Source organism: Telopea speciosissima, chromosome 3 (assembly GCF_018873765.1).
Source record: "Telopea speciosissima isolate NSW1024214 ecotype Mountain lineage chromosome 3, Tspe_v1, whole genome shotgun sequence".
NCBI classification, from domain to species: Eukaryota; Viridiplantae; Streptophyta; class Magnoliopsida; order Proteales; family Proteaceae; genus Telopea; species Telopea speciosissima.
Genome location: NC_057918.1, coordinates 22,650,227 through 22,670,276, shown reverse-complemented (window position 1 = coordinate 22,670,276; position 20,050 = coordinate 22,650,227). Strand labels below are relative to the sequence as shown.

Below are 20,050 nucleotides of genomic sequence, written 5' to 3'. Positions count from 1 at the left end.
TGTGTCAGGAAAGGATGGTTTTGTGAGTCAGGTCGGTGTTGTCTGTGGGAACGTATTGGCTCTTCTCGCTCGCTCGTTTTATTGGTCGGAATGATGCCAATAAAGAATTGCACTGGTTGAATGTTTTCATTCTTTCTTTTTTTGTTTTTGCAAGAGAAAGATTCCCGGTGATTACAATTCTCAATCATCGGTCCCACGTGTCTGATGATGACTTGATATTTCTGCCCATTGGATGTTTTCTTTCTTGGTGAGTTGGCTCTTCCCTCTCATATTATTGGTCGGAGTGATGCAACGTAAAACTTCACCGGTTGTGTGTTTTCTTTCCTCTCTGTTTTGTAAGAACAAAGTTTCCCCTAAATACAATTCAATCATTGAATATCTTTTTTTTTGGTAAACAATCATTGAATATCACGTGTAATATTTGTTTGAAGATTTTATATTGAAAAAAAGAATTCTGTCCGAAAATGTAGCGTACGCCTCAGTTATATAACTCTCTCTTCATTTTTATATTTTAGGATAAGGGGTAGTTGGCAGGCTAGGTGGCCCTTGCACCAGTGTGGACCAATTAAAGTATACAACACCATTGATTAGAGAGAGTCTTCATTTTATAGTGGGGAGGTAATCATTCTAGGGAGGTTTTGTCCAGGTGTAAGTTGCACACAACCTAGTAGTAAGGATCTGGATCCTCTCCAACAATTGGGAGCATCCAGGCACGCACCCTGAGTGCCTCTAGCTGTCAAATGTGCACTAGAGAGGGTAGCATGTTGGAGCCTGATCCTACTTGGGTTCTAAAACAAACAGAATTTTGGTTGTCCAATTTGGAGATTCATCGTCCCCCTATTGCATCCCAAGTTGTAAATCCAAATAGTCATGATGAGGTAGACTTAACTATTCTTTCATCTATTCCTCATTTCAATTATCCTATCTTAATCTGTGTAGGATACCAGAATTCAGGAGTAATTTCAGCAGGACGGTCGATTATTTTTTCGCTAGATGGTAGCTTCATTTTGCTTGTGACAGGGTATATTAAGAATTGCAGTGGCATTAATCCGGAGGTGATTAGTATTAGAAATGGGTTTGATCTCTCAAGGAACTTAGGGTTGAAGATTAAAGAAAAGTGGTGCTCAAATCAACAGATCGCTGATCTTCATCCATCTCCAACTTCTAATCCTTGGCTGTGGTCGTTACTAAAAGATCTTTTGTATATACATAACCTATGCCTTGATATTCACTATACTCCTAAGGGTGACCTTATTTGTCGTGCTATAGCTAACAACCTTGCTGAGTCGGCTTGTCCAACTAAGTCTTTGTATATGGTTTCTCCTTAATCAATTAATATTTTTTTTTTCCTTTTCTCCTAAAAAAAAAAAAAAAGGGTAGCATGTTGGAGAGGATTCATTCTCGCTTTTAATGGGCAAGAGATTGTTGTAGTCTCATGACCCTACATCAACGTGGGGCCCAATGAGCATATGCAAGCACATCAATTTGGAAGGATTTTTTATTTCATGGGAAGCAAGATGATAATTTTAAATGTCTTTATATCTGGGCATTGGAATCACGCAGTTACATAACATACTTTTTTCCATTTTCAATACAACTTATCTTCAATGCAATCTCATTTTTTTCTTAAAAAAAATCAAACTATTTCAAAAAGAAGTTGAGAATAATTAGATGATAACATGAATAATATATCCAAAGAAATTGAGTTCTAATCATAATTTAATTTGAATCAAGTTCTAATCATAATTTAATTTAAAAAGTTAGAAAATAGAAATTGTACGGGATTGGCTTTTGATCCAACCATGTAACACTATATTTTTCTCTTTTTTTTATATTATCCGATTTTTTTTTCCTTATCAAAGAAGGAATCAGTGGGTCTTGGCCTCTTGAGAAAGGGGGAAAAGATATGCACCATCTTCTTTATGTTGTTCACATTCACATATCAAAGTGCGAACAATATGAATATTAAATTTTAACCAAAACAATTGTCTTTTTCTCTCCATTAGATTAGATTTGTTGGTGAAGGCATTAGCAAAAGCATGATTCTTAAGAATAAAATCAAGAACACGTAAAGCAAATCATGAGTTTAAAAGAATTAAGTATAGATTAAAAGCAGTTGAGATTATTAATCATATGAACCTAGTCAATATTATGTAAGTGCAATGTGTTTTTTATATGTACATCTCTAATTTGAAGTAGTCAACAAGAAACTAACAATAAAGCCATGTTCATTAAATCTTAAATTTTCATTGTTTACCTAAAGGCTAAAACAAAAAATTAAAATTTCATAAATGTGTCTAGTATTTTCGGGATTCAGATTCTCTACTGCCTAGATGAGTCCTGCCATCGTCCTGCCATCGTTGGTTAGAGAGACAAATGGAGATTCCACGATCTAACGGGGAGGTTTAAATTGCCTTTAAAAGGATCGAACAGACCAAAATGACCGAATCGATCTTGAATCCCAAGACAAAACCCTAAGTCGAGAATGAAATCGTTTTCTTCCTCTCCATCTCTCCTCTCCGTGAAAGGGCGCTGCTGCAACCAACCCTAAGTCGAGTGTGAAACCGATCCATCGTCTTCTTCTTCTCAGTCTCCCCTCCTGCTCTGCTTCCATTTCTCCTCTCCGTGAAAGGGCGCTGCTGCAACCCCATGAAGATCAAATGCAACTAGTATAATACGAGTGTCAGAATTTTGATTGACTTAAGAAAGATTTTGTAAAATCTGAAGAAACCAGTAAAAGAACTTTACTGAAACACAAGCCTGAATGCAATCCAACTACTTAATGGGCCACATTCTGTACATTAAACATTTTCAGATAGCTCTAGTGAATCAATTCACAGAAAAACTGAATTGTAAATCTAGATTTTTAAAGAATTACACCTGAAGTTAAAAATAAAAAAATTCATAATGTCCCAAGTGAAGGTAGTCTACTCTTTCTTTTTCTTTTTTGTACCTCTTTTGGAATGTCCCTATAATTTCCCAAAAACACTGCGTGAAGATTCTAATCTTTTCAGGTTTCTTTCAGGGGACATGTCATTCAACTAATTGTCATTTTTCTGTAAATAAAGAGCAGAAGCTAGCAACAAAAAAACTTAAATAACAGAATAAATGGTTGCAAGTAGCTGCCTTTGTTTATTCTTTGTATTTATTAAGCCCTTACATTTGCTTAGGCTGTGTTTGAAAACCAGGTGAAAACACAGCGCCATTTCACGGAGAGGAGAGATGGAAACAGAGCAGGAGAGGAGATCTGGGAGGTAGAAGACGATGGCTCGGTTTCACACTTGACTTAGGGTTGGTTGTAGCAGCGCCCTTTCACAGAGAGGAGGGATGGAAGCAGAGCAGAGGGGAGATCTGAGAGGAAGAAGACGATTGCATTCTCGACTTAGGGTTTGTCTTTAGATTCAAGATCGGTTCGATCCTTTTGGTCTGGTCGAACCGGTCTGTGTTGGTTTGACAAGAGAACCCATTGTTTTAAAAGCAATTTGAATTTTTTAAAATCTCACCGTTAGATCAAGGAGTCTCCACATGTCACTCTCACCGAAGATGGCAGGACGATACAGGATCTGAATCCTTATTTTCGCTTCCACTTAATCTATCTATGCTTGCAAATAAAAGCGGACACTAGCCGTAATAATTTTATGAACTTTTGGGAGGCTATGGGCTGGTGAATGCAGTTATTGATGATGCTAAATCAAGGTTGCTTGAATCAATCGTTTATGCAACACATTAGACCTAAGAGTATAAGCTTCTACGTAATGGATTCTAAAGGGGTTAAAAAAAAGGGATGAAGAGAGGGGGCAACCTGTCATGGATTTTACTCCTCTCCATTTCTAGATCCATTATTTCTTATTATTTTCCCCTCCAGAGTGTGACATATGGCGGTCTTAAATTTAATGGTCCTAAATCATTCTCTTACTTTTGAGTAATGAACTAACTATGGTTACCCCAACCCATAGTCTAACCCGGGTCAAGTTTAACCAAACCAATGTTAGACCCATAGTTAACTCAAACCGAATCTTCAACCCTAAGTTCTCATCGCCTCTCTCTGTCTCTTCTATTGCCCTCATTGAGAGACGAAAGAAGTTGCCGCCGGAAGCCCAACCGAGGAGCTGCAACTTTGCCGGAAGCCCACCTCTTCTTGCCACTCTCAACCGAATCTTCAACCCTAAGTTCTCATCGCCTCTCTCTCTCTCTCTTTTATTGCCCTCATTGAGAGACGAAAGAAGCTGCCGCCGGAAGTCCAACCTAGGAGCTGCAATACTCAGAGCAACTCCAACTCCATCGTTCATGGCCATGGCCCATGTGGATCTAACGCACGCAATTTTCCTTTCTTTCCCAGTACCATCACAAAGACTTCCCACCAAGAAAACTAGAACCCAACTCATCTTTTCTTCCTCTTCCTCTTTATCTATCAGTTCTGGTTCTCTTCTTTGTCTCTCTTCGTCTTCTTTCAGATCGTTTCAGTGTAAATACAGGATGGGTTAGTTCCAATAGTAGCTAAAGAGCCTTCTTATTCATCTGATTTAGAACAAATCTGAACCAAACCAAGCTGTATCAGAGACCTGATACACTGATCTCAGAGGAAAAAAAAAAAAGAAGAAAGAAAGCAACCCCCTTGAATCTGAAGATGAAAGAATATATTACACGAATTACAGGGTAAAAAGCTAAGTTCCAGTAACAGATTAGTTCATGTTCCTTGTATTAACGAAATGGGTACTTTGATTTTGATCACTTGCAAGTTCAGTGTAAATCCATCGCGCCCTTCTCCTCTTCACTCCCTTTTCCCCTTCTTCCACCAAGCAGCCGGACTGGACCCGACCTAAATAAACAAATTGGCGTCTACTCAAACTTTAATGGTTTGATTAGATTCAGTTCTGGTAATTTTCCATTATAGCTACATCATTACAAAGTTCTTGATACCCCACTGTTATAAAGTTTAAAAGGCCTCATCGTGATATTTTTATGCAAGGATAACCCTCTATCATCTATAAACAATTATTTGTGAGCAAAACCTTTCCATATTCAGTTATTGGCAAAAAAACAGAGTTGAATGGAGAAACGGGATCAAAATCCCATTTAATCGTGAAAAAGGCTTGTCAAGTTCACTGACAAAGGCCATTAAGTGTGAGTTTTTAATGTTTTCTTTCTTCTTCTTAAATAATAGCATATGCTAGTCCAATGACATGAGACGGTATAATCATGGTGAAGGTTGTGAAGCTGCAATGGTTGGCGGTGGGTGCCTAGGGCATGATTACAGTCCAACGCTGGAATGATGGAATCATAGGGTAATATTCAACCAAAAACAGGTAGAAGAAAGGCCCAGATCGAGCAGCTTGGTTCATGGAAGAGGCTCTATAGAGCTTGAAGAGGAGAAGAATGACTTTGAATAGTTTGAGACGGTGCCATAGAAGAGGAGAAGAAAGGCTTTGAAACGTCGGCCGAACTCTGCGATCTCACCGGAATCGTTTTGAGCAGCAACGGCGAAGATGATGTTCATGGGAGAAGAGAGCAGCAACGACGGTGTTTGTTTGGGAAGAAGGGTTTGAACATAATGGAAGTAGAGGATGTGAATCTTGAGATTAGGGTTGGGCTTTCGGTTTGAGTTAACCTTGGGTTTAATGTTGGTTTGGTTAAACTTGACCCTGGTTAGGCTTTGGGTTGGGATAACCATAGTTAGTTCATTACTCAAAAGTAAGAATGATTTAGGGACGTTAGATTTAAGACCGCCATATGTGTCGCACTCTGGAGGGGGAAATAACAAGAAATAATGGATCTGGAAATGGAGAGGAGTAAAATCCACCTGTCATGCCCCATACCAGGGTAAAAAGTATGGGGGTTGACTCTCATGAGCTGCCGTGTGAGAACTGCAAATTTGTAAACGTGTAGATTACATATGGCAACGGAAAATAAAATCTAAAACAATACTAGTGGCATCTAACAATTATTGAAATTAAACTTAAAGTTATAACATCTCTATACTCTTCTATTTACACCAAATGTACATTCATTTACATCAATACACTTTCAACATCATTGTATTTTTTTCGTTCATTCGCTTCCCATCAACTACATCCAAAGCATTGTCCCAAATATCACTAAATAAAAGTCGGGAAAAAGTTCTCTGTCCGGGAGTGTGGCCTATGCCAGCACTCCCATGAGTCTATCTCTCTCCTCCCCATGTGAAAAGACACCTCTACCCCCTTGTTTAAGGGCGAGAGAGATAGACAAATGGGAGTGCTGGCGTAAGCCACACTCCCGTACAGAAAACTGCTTCCCATAAAAGTCATAATCAAAAGGGTTTATCTGGCCTTTGTACCATAGTCTCCAATTTAGGAGACTTTACATATCTTCCCGTCTCCAAATGGCACTCAACACATTGACATTGTATGTGTGTAGGCTTTGTAAAGAATCATATAAAGGAGGGATGAGCTCAACAAGTCCAATGAGAGAAATGATATCATATTAATAGAACAAAATAATGCATATATGAGTAAATAACTTATACATGTAGCTTTTCATGAATAAGTGAATCTGAAATATGAGTATGCATGTCATTTATAAATCAGCATACACGGAAATAAACTAAATGAAAACATGTACATCCTTTAACTCCTAAGGCAAGTCATTGTCATATATGTATTACCCTAATGCATCACAATGATGAGGATACACGACTGCCCTGTTCTGAGCTCTTTTGATGGAACCCCCAAGCCCTTTGATAGGGTGGATATGTCCTCATTCAATACCTGAACCCCTACTGAAAAGGGTGGTAGACATATGAGATCTCTAATGTTCATTTCATTCATTTTATTTCAATTCAATTTCTGTTCCTTTCCTTGTTTAGTCTTTTGTCTGCATCTCTTCCAAGCCCTTTGATGGAAGTCACGAGCCCTTTGAGAGGAACCCTGAGTCTTTTGACAAAGGATACATCTATGAACTTTTAGAGTCATAAGCTTTTCTCATTGTCTTTCTCAAGCCCTTTGATGGAAAAGACCTATATAAACCATGAATTTCCTTTCACATGTACCATTCATTCTTGAACACATTAGACATATAGGATTCAAGTTGCAACAGTTTAATATTTTTTTGGCATTTTTTGAAAATTTGGCAAACGCCGACAGAAATTCGAGGCTTCGTAGAGAATGGGAAAGAGGGATTTCTCATACTGGGATTTTGTGAGTTTTGAGTATGGGAGGGTTTGTGATACGTGCAAGATAATCTACAAAAATGAAATAAGAAAAAGAAGAGAAATAATAGGGAGAGGGAGAGAGAAAATAGATAGGAGTTCGGCTTTACAGACCAAGCCTGACGTCTTGGCACAATTGGGAGGCCGCCAGTCCTCTTCTCAAGATAAGTTAAGGAATAATTTAAGATTCAATCTCTATTTTCTATTAAGTTGGACTTCTTTAAATAAGTAATAAGTAGTACAATCTAACCGACCAACTCCATAAACCCACGATTTACTCAACACCTCCTAATAACTTCTCCCATCACCACCGTAACTATCCCAATTACTAATAATTTCTTAACTACTTACATAATCTTACTTGCAACTCCAACCGCCTCATGCACTTAACAGTTTGGCTATTTATAAAACTTTGTTGATAATTTTTGGGATTTTCCATAAAATTTTAAGGGAGAATGTTCTCCGTGCCGCAATGCAGCCTGCGCCCAGGCACATGGGCAGCCTGTGCAGGGGGTAGGGTAGTCATTGCACACACCCCCATGTGCCTGGGCGCAGGCTGCGCTGCGGCACAGAGAACAGCACTCCAAATTTTAATTATTTGAAACAAAATTTTAAGTAAAAAAAGAATAGCCACGCTTGCCTTAAAGGTGTGTCGTTGGCCATTGGCATACTGACCGCACGAGTGACATGGGTTTGGTTGAGATTCGGTCGGGTCTTGAGTCGGCCCGCGACCTGATCCAAGCTACGCAATGGAATGGAGTTTTGAAACTAATTTGTCTATAAAAATCAGCTGGAAATTTGTTCAAGTGTGGGGTCCACATGGCCAAAAATCATATGAAATGATTTCCAAATCTACCCATTCTTGCACCATCATCAAATACTAAATTTTTATGACAAAATATGATTAAATCATGAATTTTATAATTTTTACTGTTATTAATTTATTTCCCTAATTAATCTATCCTAAGGGTATTTTAATAATATAAAAGATGGGTCATCCCCTTTGTCTTGAAATGATCATCTAAGATCCCTAGGGTGACAAAATGTGGTGTCTACAGAGGCCTATTGTTAGCTTGACACCAATGGCCAGAAGCATCTTGGAGCATATGCAACAAGCAATTGCAAAAGGGTTCTAGAGTGTAGAGATTTGGACAGATAGTGCTAAGCTCATTATGTGGCTAACACCAGGGAGTCAGGATGGATGGCTTTGGGAGTTACGTATCTGATAATGCTAAGATAGTTAGAATATATTGTATTTGTTGACGGTGATGCAGTTAACTCTATTTTTGTCTACCAACAAAAAAAAGTGTTCATGTTACGTGCGAGATAATCTACAAAATAAAATAATAAAAAGAAGAGAAATAATAGGAGAGGGATAGGGGTTTTGGGGCTTTACGGACGAAGCCACCGGACGTCCTGACGCAATTGGGAGGCGGCCAATCCTCTTCTCAAGACAGCTCTTAAGAGATAATTTTTCAAAAGTCCCTTCTTTACTCGTTACTCTACTAATTATAAAATTCAGATTACAATAGTAGTTATCCATAACTACTTACCCCTTCTCTAATTTAACTCTAACTACCATAGTTTTCTCCACTACTTGTAACTATTTAGCCACGTACTACAATAACTACAATAATTAAACATAGGGGTGTCAACCAGTCGGGCTCGGTCGGTCTCGGTCGGGCCTAGTCGGGTCTCACAAATTTTACAGGCTGCACCGTATCCGACCGTTTAGGCATTTGGGCTTGTCTTGGGCAGGCATGGTACGGTTTCATTTCGGTCGATCAGTGTTCGATCTTTAATCGGGACAGCCTTATTCAGGCTAATCGGGCCTAAGCCGGGTCTACAACGGGCTAATGAGGCATTTAATTTTAAACGGTCTCTAAACGGTGTGGGCTTACTAATTGACATGCAACCAGAATTTGAAGTTCAAACCATCACACCGTTGGGCAGTCGCTGTACACCTCAATTTAAAGTCAAATAAAGTTTATCCCAACTAAAATAGCAACACAACACCGAATAGAAGCTCATCTAACAAAGTAAGTAGAGGAAAAAATAATAACAGCACAACACCGAATGAAAACACATCTAACAAAGTAAGTAGAGGGGAATAAAAAAATAGCAGCACAATACCAAATAGAAGCACGTCTAAAATAAGATCTAAAAACTATTAACTAAACCTCATCTCACCTACGTTAAGTGTATCTAACCAATAAATGTAAAAGACCAACAAAGAAACAAAGATAAAAAAAGAAAATTTGGAGGGAAGGGGAGGGGAAGTTTATAAGTTAAAGGGTCGGGCTGTAACAGGGCGATCTAGGTCGGCCTGGAATCGGTCGGACTAGTTGGGCACCCGACGGGCTAGGACCCCACACCGGGACCGCCCAATTACTAAACAGCCCGACATGTTTAGTAATCGGGCCGGGCTTTAACCAGGCAAGCTTGGTCGGGCCTGGCAAGCCGGGCCTTGAATTGACACCTCTAATTAAACACAATAATAATAATAATTAAAACATATAAAATCTTAATTAACTACTCCCCCCTAAACGAGAGTAGCCTGTCCATTACATACGTAACAGTTTAGTTCCCCACGTACGTGCACCTGTGAGGGGCAACCACCTATCCTATTTTTGCCATTTACAAGGGGAGGAGGGATATTTATGAAAACAAAATAAACATGTGATTGACTCTGAGATGTATGTTCACATGCACATACAGATGATCCATTCTTAAAAAAATAAAACTTTATTTTTTGTTAAAATTTTTTTTTTCCATTAAAAAATAGGGGAAAAGAATGCTATATGATTGTGTGGTCCCTATGGTCATACATAAAAGTGCACAAAATGACCGTTTCACCCTCGTGAAATAAAAAATCATATCAACATGGAATCATTGATGCCCTTGCGCTTGCCCAAAAACAATATAGGGGGAATTTCCTAGATCTACTTGATTAAAAAAAGATTTACAAAACCATAAATTATGTTTTACATTCATAACTTACTTGATTTAAAAACATTTACCAAACCTGAGTAAAAAAAGTTAAATGAATAACCCAAAATGCCCCAACATCCTTCTCTCCTTCTTCTTCTTCTCCCAACGGAACCAACCACTCTCTCCTGCAACCACTCCCTTGATCCTCCTCCCCTGCAATCCCGCCCCACCCTTCTCCATTGAATTTGAAGGATGGGTGTATATGCGGCTTACCTATTGTGAGTGTGCTCTCTCCTCTGAATTCTATCTGTCATCTTTTCCTCCTCTCGTCTCTTTCCCAGGTCCGATTCCCTTCTTTAATATTATGCTCTTTATTTTTATTTTTTAAAGGTTCAATAATGCTCTTTTCTACTATTTGCATTACCATGGGTTGGAATGAGTTGATACGACTCTTTGTTCCTAAGCCCAAAAGACCTGAAACTATGGGAGATCGTTCCCCTCACAAAAAAGATTCAAACCCATGATTCCTGGTCTTTACAAATCTCACTACTGTTGCATCTTTCCAACCTGCCATGTCTTTGTGATTGTGTTGAACCAGTCCTAGTCGAAGCCTCTCCATTCCTATCTATAAATGCAATTCCAGGTTTGAATCAACCCATTAGGTCCAGGGGATCCCATCGATTGATTTATAGACCGTTCCGATTATAAATTAGAGGGCTGCTATTGAAAGGAGAAGGGTGGGGTGGGATTGCAGGGGAGGGGGGGGATCAAGGGAGTGGTTGGTTCCATCAGGAGAAGAAGAAGAAGGAGAGAGAAAGATGTTGAGGCATTTTGGGTTATTCACTTAACTTTTTTTACTCATGTGGGGGGGAGGGTTTGGTAAATCTTTTTAAATCAAGTAACTTATGAATGTAAACACACATGGCCACTGTTACATCGCCCAATGACACAGCAGTGCTGTAGTGCACAGCAACAGATAAAAATTCGACCAAACTAGTCGTCGTTTGTAAAACGCAAGGTTCAATAGTTTTCTACCCAAAAATAAAAAATAAAAGGGAAATTTACACATACCACCCCTGAGGTTTGACGAAAGGATATTTTCACCCCCCAATTTTGGAAAATTCTGCGTACCCCCTTGAGGTTTGCAAATGGTAACAAATAAGCCCATTCCGTCAGTTCATGACTAACACTGTTAAAAATTAGACTTGAACTGACAAAATTGCCCTTCTAAGAAGAACCCAAAAAAAAAAAAACACAAAACCTGCAACTCATCTTCCCCAAAATCGATTGGGGAAGATGAGTTGCAACCATCCCTTAAAATGTTTGCCACTCAATCACTCCTCTTCAACCTCTTTGCCTGAACCGAATCATCACCATCACTCTCTGCTCCACCCTCAAACCTAAACCTAAACTCTGATTTGTTCACCATCACTCCCTGTATTTCCTTTGCTGCCCGTACAAAGCATTGTAATTCTATCCAATAGAGCTTTAGTATCTTTCTAGCATTGTATGCCACAATCAAGCACTTGCAGAGGCCACTATCAGAGTTTCCAAAACTCTTTGCTCCACCCTCAAACCTAACCCTAAAACTTATAAGAGACGACTGGGTTTAGATAGCACCAGAGATTCAGAAGGGCTTTGTGGATACTTGTCATGATTTCCAAGCTTCTTCTTCCTTGATCCGGGCCCACAGAAGAAGGTACATTCACACCCATATGAGCTACCAAAGCACGAGAACAATCCTCCCCCAATTTTGCAGTCGGTGTGTCTGCGAGTATGCCGGCGAGGTGTCCGGTATGTCCCGTACCCACGATTGTAAATTGGTGGAAGCTTCGTTCGCCACCTATCCAGTTTCGATCTAAGCCCCTCAATGCTACCTTCTTCCATGCTCCAACCCTCCAGTATTGAACTCCCTATCTCGTTCCCCTGAAAGAAGTCCTCCACCGCCAGTCCTGCAGCCACTACGGACGGCGCTGGTCCGATCTCCGAATCCGCGTACGTGGAACCATTGGGGGTGGCCGTCGTGATAAATTTTAGCAGTGGTATTCCTCCCCCAACGCTACTACCTCGGTCGATTCCAGTATCCGAACCGTTAACGATGGAGCCAGTTTTTTGCGACACGGTGTCGTTGCAGGCCTCGGAGAGTTCGCTCTTGGTGCGGCGGAGCTGGATCTTGGGTGGTGGATGGTGGGTGTGGTGAGGGGTATGGGCTTCTTCACCCATGAGATCTCGGTATCCGATGGCAGAGGCAGAGACATGGGTGTAGAGTGGCATACTACGCATGGAGCTATCAAGTACGACAACTCCGATATTGAGGATTCCTTGTGGAGCAGAGAGTGATGGTGAAGATGGTGATGATTCGGTTCAGGCAAAGAGGTTGAAGAGGAGTGATTGAGTGGCAAACGTTTTAAGGGATGGTTGTAGGTTTTGTGTTTTTTTTTTGGGGGGGGGGGGGGTTCTTCTTAGAAGGGCAATTTCGTTAGTTCAAGTCTAATTTTTAACAGTGTTAGTCATGAACTGACGGAATGGGCTTATTTGTTACCGTTAGCAAACCACAGGGGCGTACGCAGAATTTTTCAAAACTTGGGGGTGAAAATATCCTTTCGTCAATCCTCAGGGGTGGTATGTGTAAATTTCCCAAAATAAAAAAATCCAATAGTTATGGATTCAGATGGTCCTAACGGTAGCATCAATCCGACCCGCTTACTTACCAGTTACCGCCTACAAAGTTTGGACACAATTGTCATTTGGAAGTTCTGTAGGGATGGTTCAGTCAAACAGGTAAAAAATAATACTTAATCCGCGTAGACCGATGGACGCTTCTAGGTATTACAGAGAGCGTATTCTAGCGATTCTTTCCCTCTTCTTCCTCTTCCTCCTCTTCCTCCTCTCTCCATGTTACGCTTATAAACACACGTAAGAGACGATGACACCCAAATTTTCCTGCAACTTTGAAACAATTTAAATAGAGAACTCAGCTATTCCTCGAAGCAGAAGCAGAAGAAGATTATCTATTTATCCTCAATTCCTCATCTTATTATCCGTGCTATAAATGGAGTCGGCCACGGATTCGCTGCAACCACCAGCGGAGTCGGAGGAGCCGAAGAACGTGAGCGAGGACGAAATTTTGCTCTCCAAAGCAAAGAACTTTATATCAAAGATAACATCATCTCAGGAAAACCCTAACCCCAAGGTCCTCAATGCCTTGGCTTCAATTCTCGAGACTCAAGAGTCCAGGTTTGTTCACTCTCTCTTATCTTTGTTTTCTTTTTATACTTTCTTTATTTTGATTCCTCAGGTTTGAGTTCTGTGTATGCTTAAATGGGTTTCGGGTTTTGGGGTTTGAATTTTGGAGAGGGAGGGAACGTTGGGGATTCTGGCCTAGTTGATGGACGTTAGGTGGTTCGGGCGGTTGGGAGATTAGGCTTGAATGGTTCAGGGCTTTTCTGGGAACTGAAAAATTATGGAAAGAGAGTTCTGATTGCGTCGAATTTTGGGGGATTTTGAGCTGTTGGGAATCATAAGAAAGGAGAGTTAATCGAAGCTTGAATATTGGTTATTGGTTGTTAACATTTTATATGCGTTGGTGCTATCATTATTTCAAATAATGCTTGCCTTCAGATAAAATGTGGTTGTTTTTCTTTACCATTTTAAATTCCCAGAATCTTAAGAGTTCGTTGTTGGGTGTTTTTGAATTTCTTTCTTTTCGTTTCTCAAGCCTTTAATATCTTTCCTTAACTATTTCTGTGCTCTTCTTTCACTTTGCAACTGTCACTCAAGTGGTGTAGATGCTTGTTATCACCTATTTCTGTATTTTGGAAACTTGAGCAGCGTCGACTTTCTTCTAGGCAATGTCTTGGGATGCGTTGAAATTTGTTTTGGTTTGTTTACATAAGATGCTTCCTATAATTATTGCATACTGTTTTTCATATGCAATTGTGTATGAAACAGGTCAATTCTTCAGCCATTGGATAGGCACCCGATAATCAAGTATTCCTATCCAACGGCTGAAGTGTTGACCATGCTCATATGCTACCTATATACTGTGCTCATGTATGATGCATGTTTCTAATGGTGCTTTACCTTTCACCTTTCACGCTTTTGATCTCCTGACAAACATCAAATCCACTGGCTCTTTCTGAAGAATATCGTACACTACCTAACCGTTTACTTGCTTTATTATAAGTTAGTCTCAGGATATTGGCTTTGAGTTTCCAACATGCAATTGCCTTGTACTTCTACAATTTTCTCATTTGTCAAAACACTTCTTGCTCCTAAAGCCAGTCGTTTCTAAGTTGTTTACATGTGGAGATCTCTTTATGTGCTCCAACTTTTCCACGTTAATATTTTTTTTTGTTAATGCATTCTAAATTCCTAGAGTCGCTACCTCTAGATGTTTAATCTCTCTCTTTGTCTCTCTCTCTCTCTCTCTACGATGTGGAATGATATGATTACTTGTATTAAGAAGGTTACTAAAGATGTCCTAGGCGAATCGAAAGGAAAATGTCATTCTTCTAGAGAGACTTGGTGGTGGGATGATGAGGTTCAAACAGTCATTAAGACTAAGAAAGCTAGTTTTAAGACATGGCAAAGGAATAAGGATGTTGAGGATCTACAAAGGTATAAATTTGCCAGAAATGAAGCTAAGAAGATTGTGGGGAAAGCAAGGGCGAAGAAATATAAAGATCTTTTAAAAATCTGAGCCATTAAAAGTGAGAGTAGAGATCTCGACCATGTTAGATATATTAAAAGTGAAGATGGTAAAGTACTAATAAGGGATGAGGACATTAAGAAGAGATGGGAAGGTTATTTCTACAGCCTACTAAATGAACACTATGTTCCGGAAGACTGCATTAACTCTCAAGACACCTCATGTCGTAGATATATACAAAGAATTAGGGTGTCTGAAGTAAAAGAAGCTTTAAGGAGGATGAAAGTAGGCAAGGCACAAGGCCCAGATGAGATCCCAATAGAAGTGTGGAAGGAATCTGTGGTTTATCTTGGCTAACCAAGTTATTTAATAAGATCATGAGCACAAGGAAAATGCAAGATGAATGGAGGAGAGAAGCATCATGGTTCCGATTTACAAAAACAAAGGTGATATTTAGAGCTGCAATAACTATAGAGGCATAAAACTAATGAGTCATACTATGGAATTATGGGAGAGGGTTATTGAAACCACTTGAGACAAGAAACTACTATTATGGAGAACCAATTTGGTTTTATGCCAGGAAGATCCATGATGAAAGCTATTTACTTGGGGCCTCTTTGGTAGCATATTTTTTTTTTTATTTTTTATTTTTTGGCTAAAAAAATGTTTTTGGTTGCATTTGGTATCGTTTATAGAACATGTTTCTATTTAAAAAGGGTTGAAAAAACAAAAAAAACCACAAATAGGTCCTGACCCATTTTTGTGTTTTGGACAAAAATCAGTTTTGGTCGTTTATGCGGGACTTTAATGAGCACGTGCTCATAAGTCTCAAAATCGAAGGGTAGGAGTGTCATTTCTCGTTTAATTGGAAGATTGAACCTCCTCGTCCTCCTCCTCCATCTTCTTCCTCCTGCTGCAACACCATCCACCACTTCCCCTTCCTCTTATTTCTCCTGCACTCCATCCGCCCCCTCATCTTCTTCTTCATGCGACCCCACCTGCCCCTACACCCTTCTGCAACCTAACTGACCACACTCGCCCCTTACACGCTGCAACCGACCCCTTTCTGCTACGAGGATATATTGTTCTGCATCGATGTTGACCATGAATCTCTAGTGATGAAAGCTTCGGGCCCTAAAGGTCGACCCATCACGAGATTGGATTCAATAAAAAATGCAGTCCTCCTTTTTGTCCATGCCAAACTCGCCGTCAATCCTGAGCACTGTTTTGCCTTCGCAGCTCTTGGCCAATATGCTTTTTGGGTTCTACTAGATTATATGGAAGGTTATGGGTTCTGGCATTGGCTTTTCTGCAATCATGACCCTGATGTTTTGTTTTTGTATTTTTTATCATATTCTTGGTTAATTGGTTATCAATAACATGATTTGAACTAAAGATTAGAACATCTGATGTGAATCACTGGATCCTCTCTTCGTTTTGTCAGACGTTTCTCAAAGCATCTGAAGTTTGATGAACTTGTCGATTCTCTGCACAAACAGGTTCCCTTGCGCCTGTCTGCTCTTATCCAATTCCAATCGGAATTAGGAAGAACCACCTGAAAGGCTGTGACCGTCGATGCTTATCAGAATTCCGAATCATGATTTCAAGTGGGATCCATTCCCAAGAAGGAAGATGGGTGAAGAGGGAATCTCTTCACCTACCACTTATACTATATGAGATTTGATAATTTGGGATTGTTTCTTCAAAAAAACTATTCTACACATACCTAAACCATTTCTCATTCTATACTCTATTTTGTCTAATGTTTACCAAACGATTTTTAGTTTTTGATAAAAAATGGTTTTCATTAATGATTTTTGTTAAATAGGCAAAAAGCAAAAATAAAAATGATGCCAAAGAGAGCCTTAATTAGGAGACTTATGGAAAGATTTAGTGAGTGCAAGAAGGATCTCCATATGGTCTTTGTTGACCTAGAAAAAGGTTATTCCAAAGTCCCTAGAGAGTTAATCTGGCAAGTACTAAAGAAGAGAAGTGTTTCAAGTAAATATGTAGACATAATTAAAGATCTGTTTGATGGTGCTGTGACAAGTGTAAGAATTGTGGGGGGCCAAGGTAGTGAATTCTCAATTACAATTGGGTTACATCAAGGATCAGCTTTAAGTCCTTATTTGTTTGCGCTTATCATGGATGATTTATGTTAAGAGGATCAGAATTAGAACTCAATGCTTGAATGTCTAAGGAAGACCCCAAGCCATATATTTATAATGAATAGAAAATAATAGAATCTGTACATTGGCGATGTGAGACTAAACCACACTCATAAAACAATAAAATAACAAGGAAAAATGTCCAGAATACCCTCACGGTATTCTGGCCCATATATCAACACTCCCCCTCAAGTTGGAGCATATATATCATGCATGCCCAACTTGACTAGTATAGGATGGAACAACTTGTAATTCAGCCCCTTAGTGAATACATCAACCAACTGATCGGTAGTCTTGACAAAGGGAACACAAATGAGTCCAGCTTCAAGCTTTTCCTTGATGAAATGTCTGTCAACCTCCACATGTTTAGTGCGATAATGCTGAACAGGGTTATGAGTAATGCTAATAGCCGTTTTATTGTAAATAAAGCATCATTGGAAGATGGACAGCAACACCAATATCCTGCAATAATCTTCTAAGCCAAAGAAGTTCACAAATGCCTTGGGCCATCGCACGAAACTCGGCTTCAGTACTAGACCTTGCCACAACATTCTGCTTCTTGCTGCGCCATGTAACAAGGTTCCCACCCACAAAAGAGCAATAGCCAGAGATGGACTTTCTGTCAGAAGAACCAGCCCAGTCGGCATCAGTATAAGCTTCAATCTTGAGGTGACCATTGGAAGATAAGAGAATTCCCTTTCCTGGAGCAGACTTCAAATACCTCAAAATACGCCGGACTGCATCCATATGAGAGGAATAGGGATCATGCATGAACTGGCTCACCATACTTACAGCAACCGCTATATCAGGTCTGGTGTGGGAAAGGTAGATTAGTTTGCCCACTAACCGCTGATAACCACCTTTGTCAACAGGTTCACCCTCTTTCTCCCTAAGTTTTGCAGTAGCATCCATAGGAGTATCTGAAGGATGACAACCTAGCAGCCTTGTCTTAGTCAATAGATCAAGGACATATTTTCTTTGAGAAAGAAAGATGCCTTTTGAAGAGCGAGCAACTTCTATCCCTAGGAAATATTTTAGAGAACCTAGATCTTTGACCTCAAACTCATGGCCAAGGAGAAGCTTTAAATCCCTGATAGCAGTATCATCATTACCAGTCACCATGATATCATCCACATAGACTATGAGAAGAGTAACCTTGTCACCAACTCGTCTGATGAACAAGGTGTGATCAGCATTGCTCTGCTTATAACCTGCTGTAATCATAGCCTTATGAAACCTGCCGAACCAAGCCCTAGGTGACTGCTTCAACCCATAGAGAGCACGTTTCAACTTGCAGACTCTGCCCCTAGTCCTGTCACCAGAGAAGCCTGGTGGAATGTCCATATATACCTCCTCCTCAAGCTCCCCATGGAGGAAGACATTCTTTACATCTAGCTGTTGAAGATCCCACCCAAGATTTGCAGCACAAGATAACAGCACCCTGACAGTGTTGAGCTTTACCACTGGTGCATAGGTCTCCTGATAGTCAACTCCATAAGTTTGAGTGAACCTCTTTGCAACCAGACGTGCTTTATACCGATCCATTGACCCATCAGCCTTCTGTTTGACCACAAAGACCCATTTACATCCCACTGGTTTTTTCCCTGGAGGAAGATTCACAAGATCCCACGTGTTATTTTTGTGTAGTGCTCTCATTTCTTCCAACATTGCAGCCTTCCACTTTCCATCTGTATATGCTTCTTGCCAAGTTTAGGAATAGAGACATAAGAAAGAGAGGATACAAAAGCACGGAAAGAAGGAGAAAGAGAACCATACGAAACAAAGCGAGATATGGGATGTAAGGTGCAAGGCCTAGTACCTTTGCGATGAGCAATAGGTAGGTCGGAAGGAGAGGAATTACTAGGAGATGAAGGATCCGGGTCTGTAGTCGGCAATTGGATGGGTACTGGTGCTACAGTGGGTTGCAGCTGCCCTTTGTTGGATCTGCCCCTCGTATAGGTGATGATGTTGGAGTTGTCAATTCTTTTCTAAAATTCACCAGTAGTTCTTTGGACTGGAGTCAGCTCCCCCTGTATAGGATTCCCATTAGGTGAGGGAGGAACAGCCAGAGGAAGTGGGGTATCCAAAGTAGGCTGGGCAGCAGCCGTGGGTGGTGGTAAAGTGGGCAGGACAACAGCCGTGGGTGGTGGTAAAGTGGGCTGGACAGCAGCCTGAGGAACCTCTGGTAGAGGAATCTCAAAAGGCACATCTTCACTAGAACTTTCCCCCTGAAGAGGTGGCGAAGAATAGTAAGAAAGGGACTCATGGAAAATAACATCCATACTAACCATGGTACGACGGGAAGGGGGATGATAACACTTGTAACCGTTCTGGGTCGGAGAATAACCCAAGAAAATACAATGAAGGCCCCTAGGTTCAAGTTTGCCAGGAGATCTAGTATCCCTAGCATAACACACACAACCAAACACCTTGGGGGGCACAATAAAGGAGGCATTTCCCAGCAAAATATCAGAGGGGTTACGAGAGTTAAGAACTCGGGAAGGCAGCCGATTGATGAGATAGGCTGCAGTGAGTACCGCATCCCCCCAATATTGAGAAGGGACATTCCTCGCAAACATCAAAGCCCTGGCCATCTCTAACAAGTGACGGTTCTTTCGTTCCGCCATGCCATTTTGGGCAGGGGTATCAACACAACTAGTTTGGTGAAGGATGCCATGGTCAGCAAGATATTTTTGAAATTGGGATTCTATATACTCCGTTCCATAATCACTTCTCAATAGTTTGAGAGTAGCCTAGAACTGAGTTTGAATAATTTTATAAAAATGCTAAAAACATGAAAAGACTTGATTTTTTGTGTGTAAAAGATAAACCCATGTATTCCTTGAATGACAATCTATGAAAGAGACAAACCAACGATGGCCAGAAATAGACGGTTTACAACTAGGGCCCCAAACATCAGAATGTACCAAATGAAAACAAGAAGAACTCCTTTTATTAGAAATTGGATAATTTGAACGTGTTTGTTTGGCCAGAACACAAGCCTCACAAAAAAAGTCATCCTTAGTACGAAGGGTGACCAAACTAGGAAATAAATGAGCTAAAATTCCTAAAGGGGGGTGACCTAACCTAGAGTGCCACTGGTAGAGTTCAGAA

At 40.2% G+C, this 20,050-nt stretch overlaps 1 protein-coding gene and 1 long non-coding RNA gene across 3 annotated transcripts in view; one reads left to right on the top strand and one right to left on the bottom strand.

Annotated features, from left to right (window-relative positions):
• Positions 1-206: 206 nt before the first annotated feature.
• Positions 207-18,265, bottom strand: LOC122656240. Its single transcript, XR_006332064.1, has 3 exons — positions 18,256-18,265; positions 11,577-11,675; positions 207-221 (listed from the first exon to the last, which is right to left on the bottom strand). It is a non-coding gene; the product is annotated as an uncharacterized LOC122656240 (long non-coding RNA).
• LOC122656238 (DDB1- and CUL4-associated factor homolog 1-like) overlaps positions 13,046-20,050 on the top strand; it is a 26,854-nt gene continuing 19,849 nt past the window's right edge. Inside the window, exon 1 of one of the 2 annotated variants that reach the window (XM_043850721.1) lies at positions 13,046-13,354. In XM_043850721.1, the coding sequence (XP_043706656.1) occupies positions 13,170-13,354 (185 nt within the window). In that variant the 5' untranslated portion in view covers positions 13,046-13,169. The remainder of the gene's footprint in view (positions 13,355-20,050) is intronic. The other variant, XM_043850722.1, reaches the window with a different exon arrangement.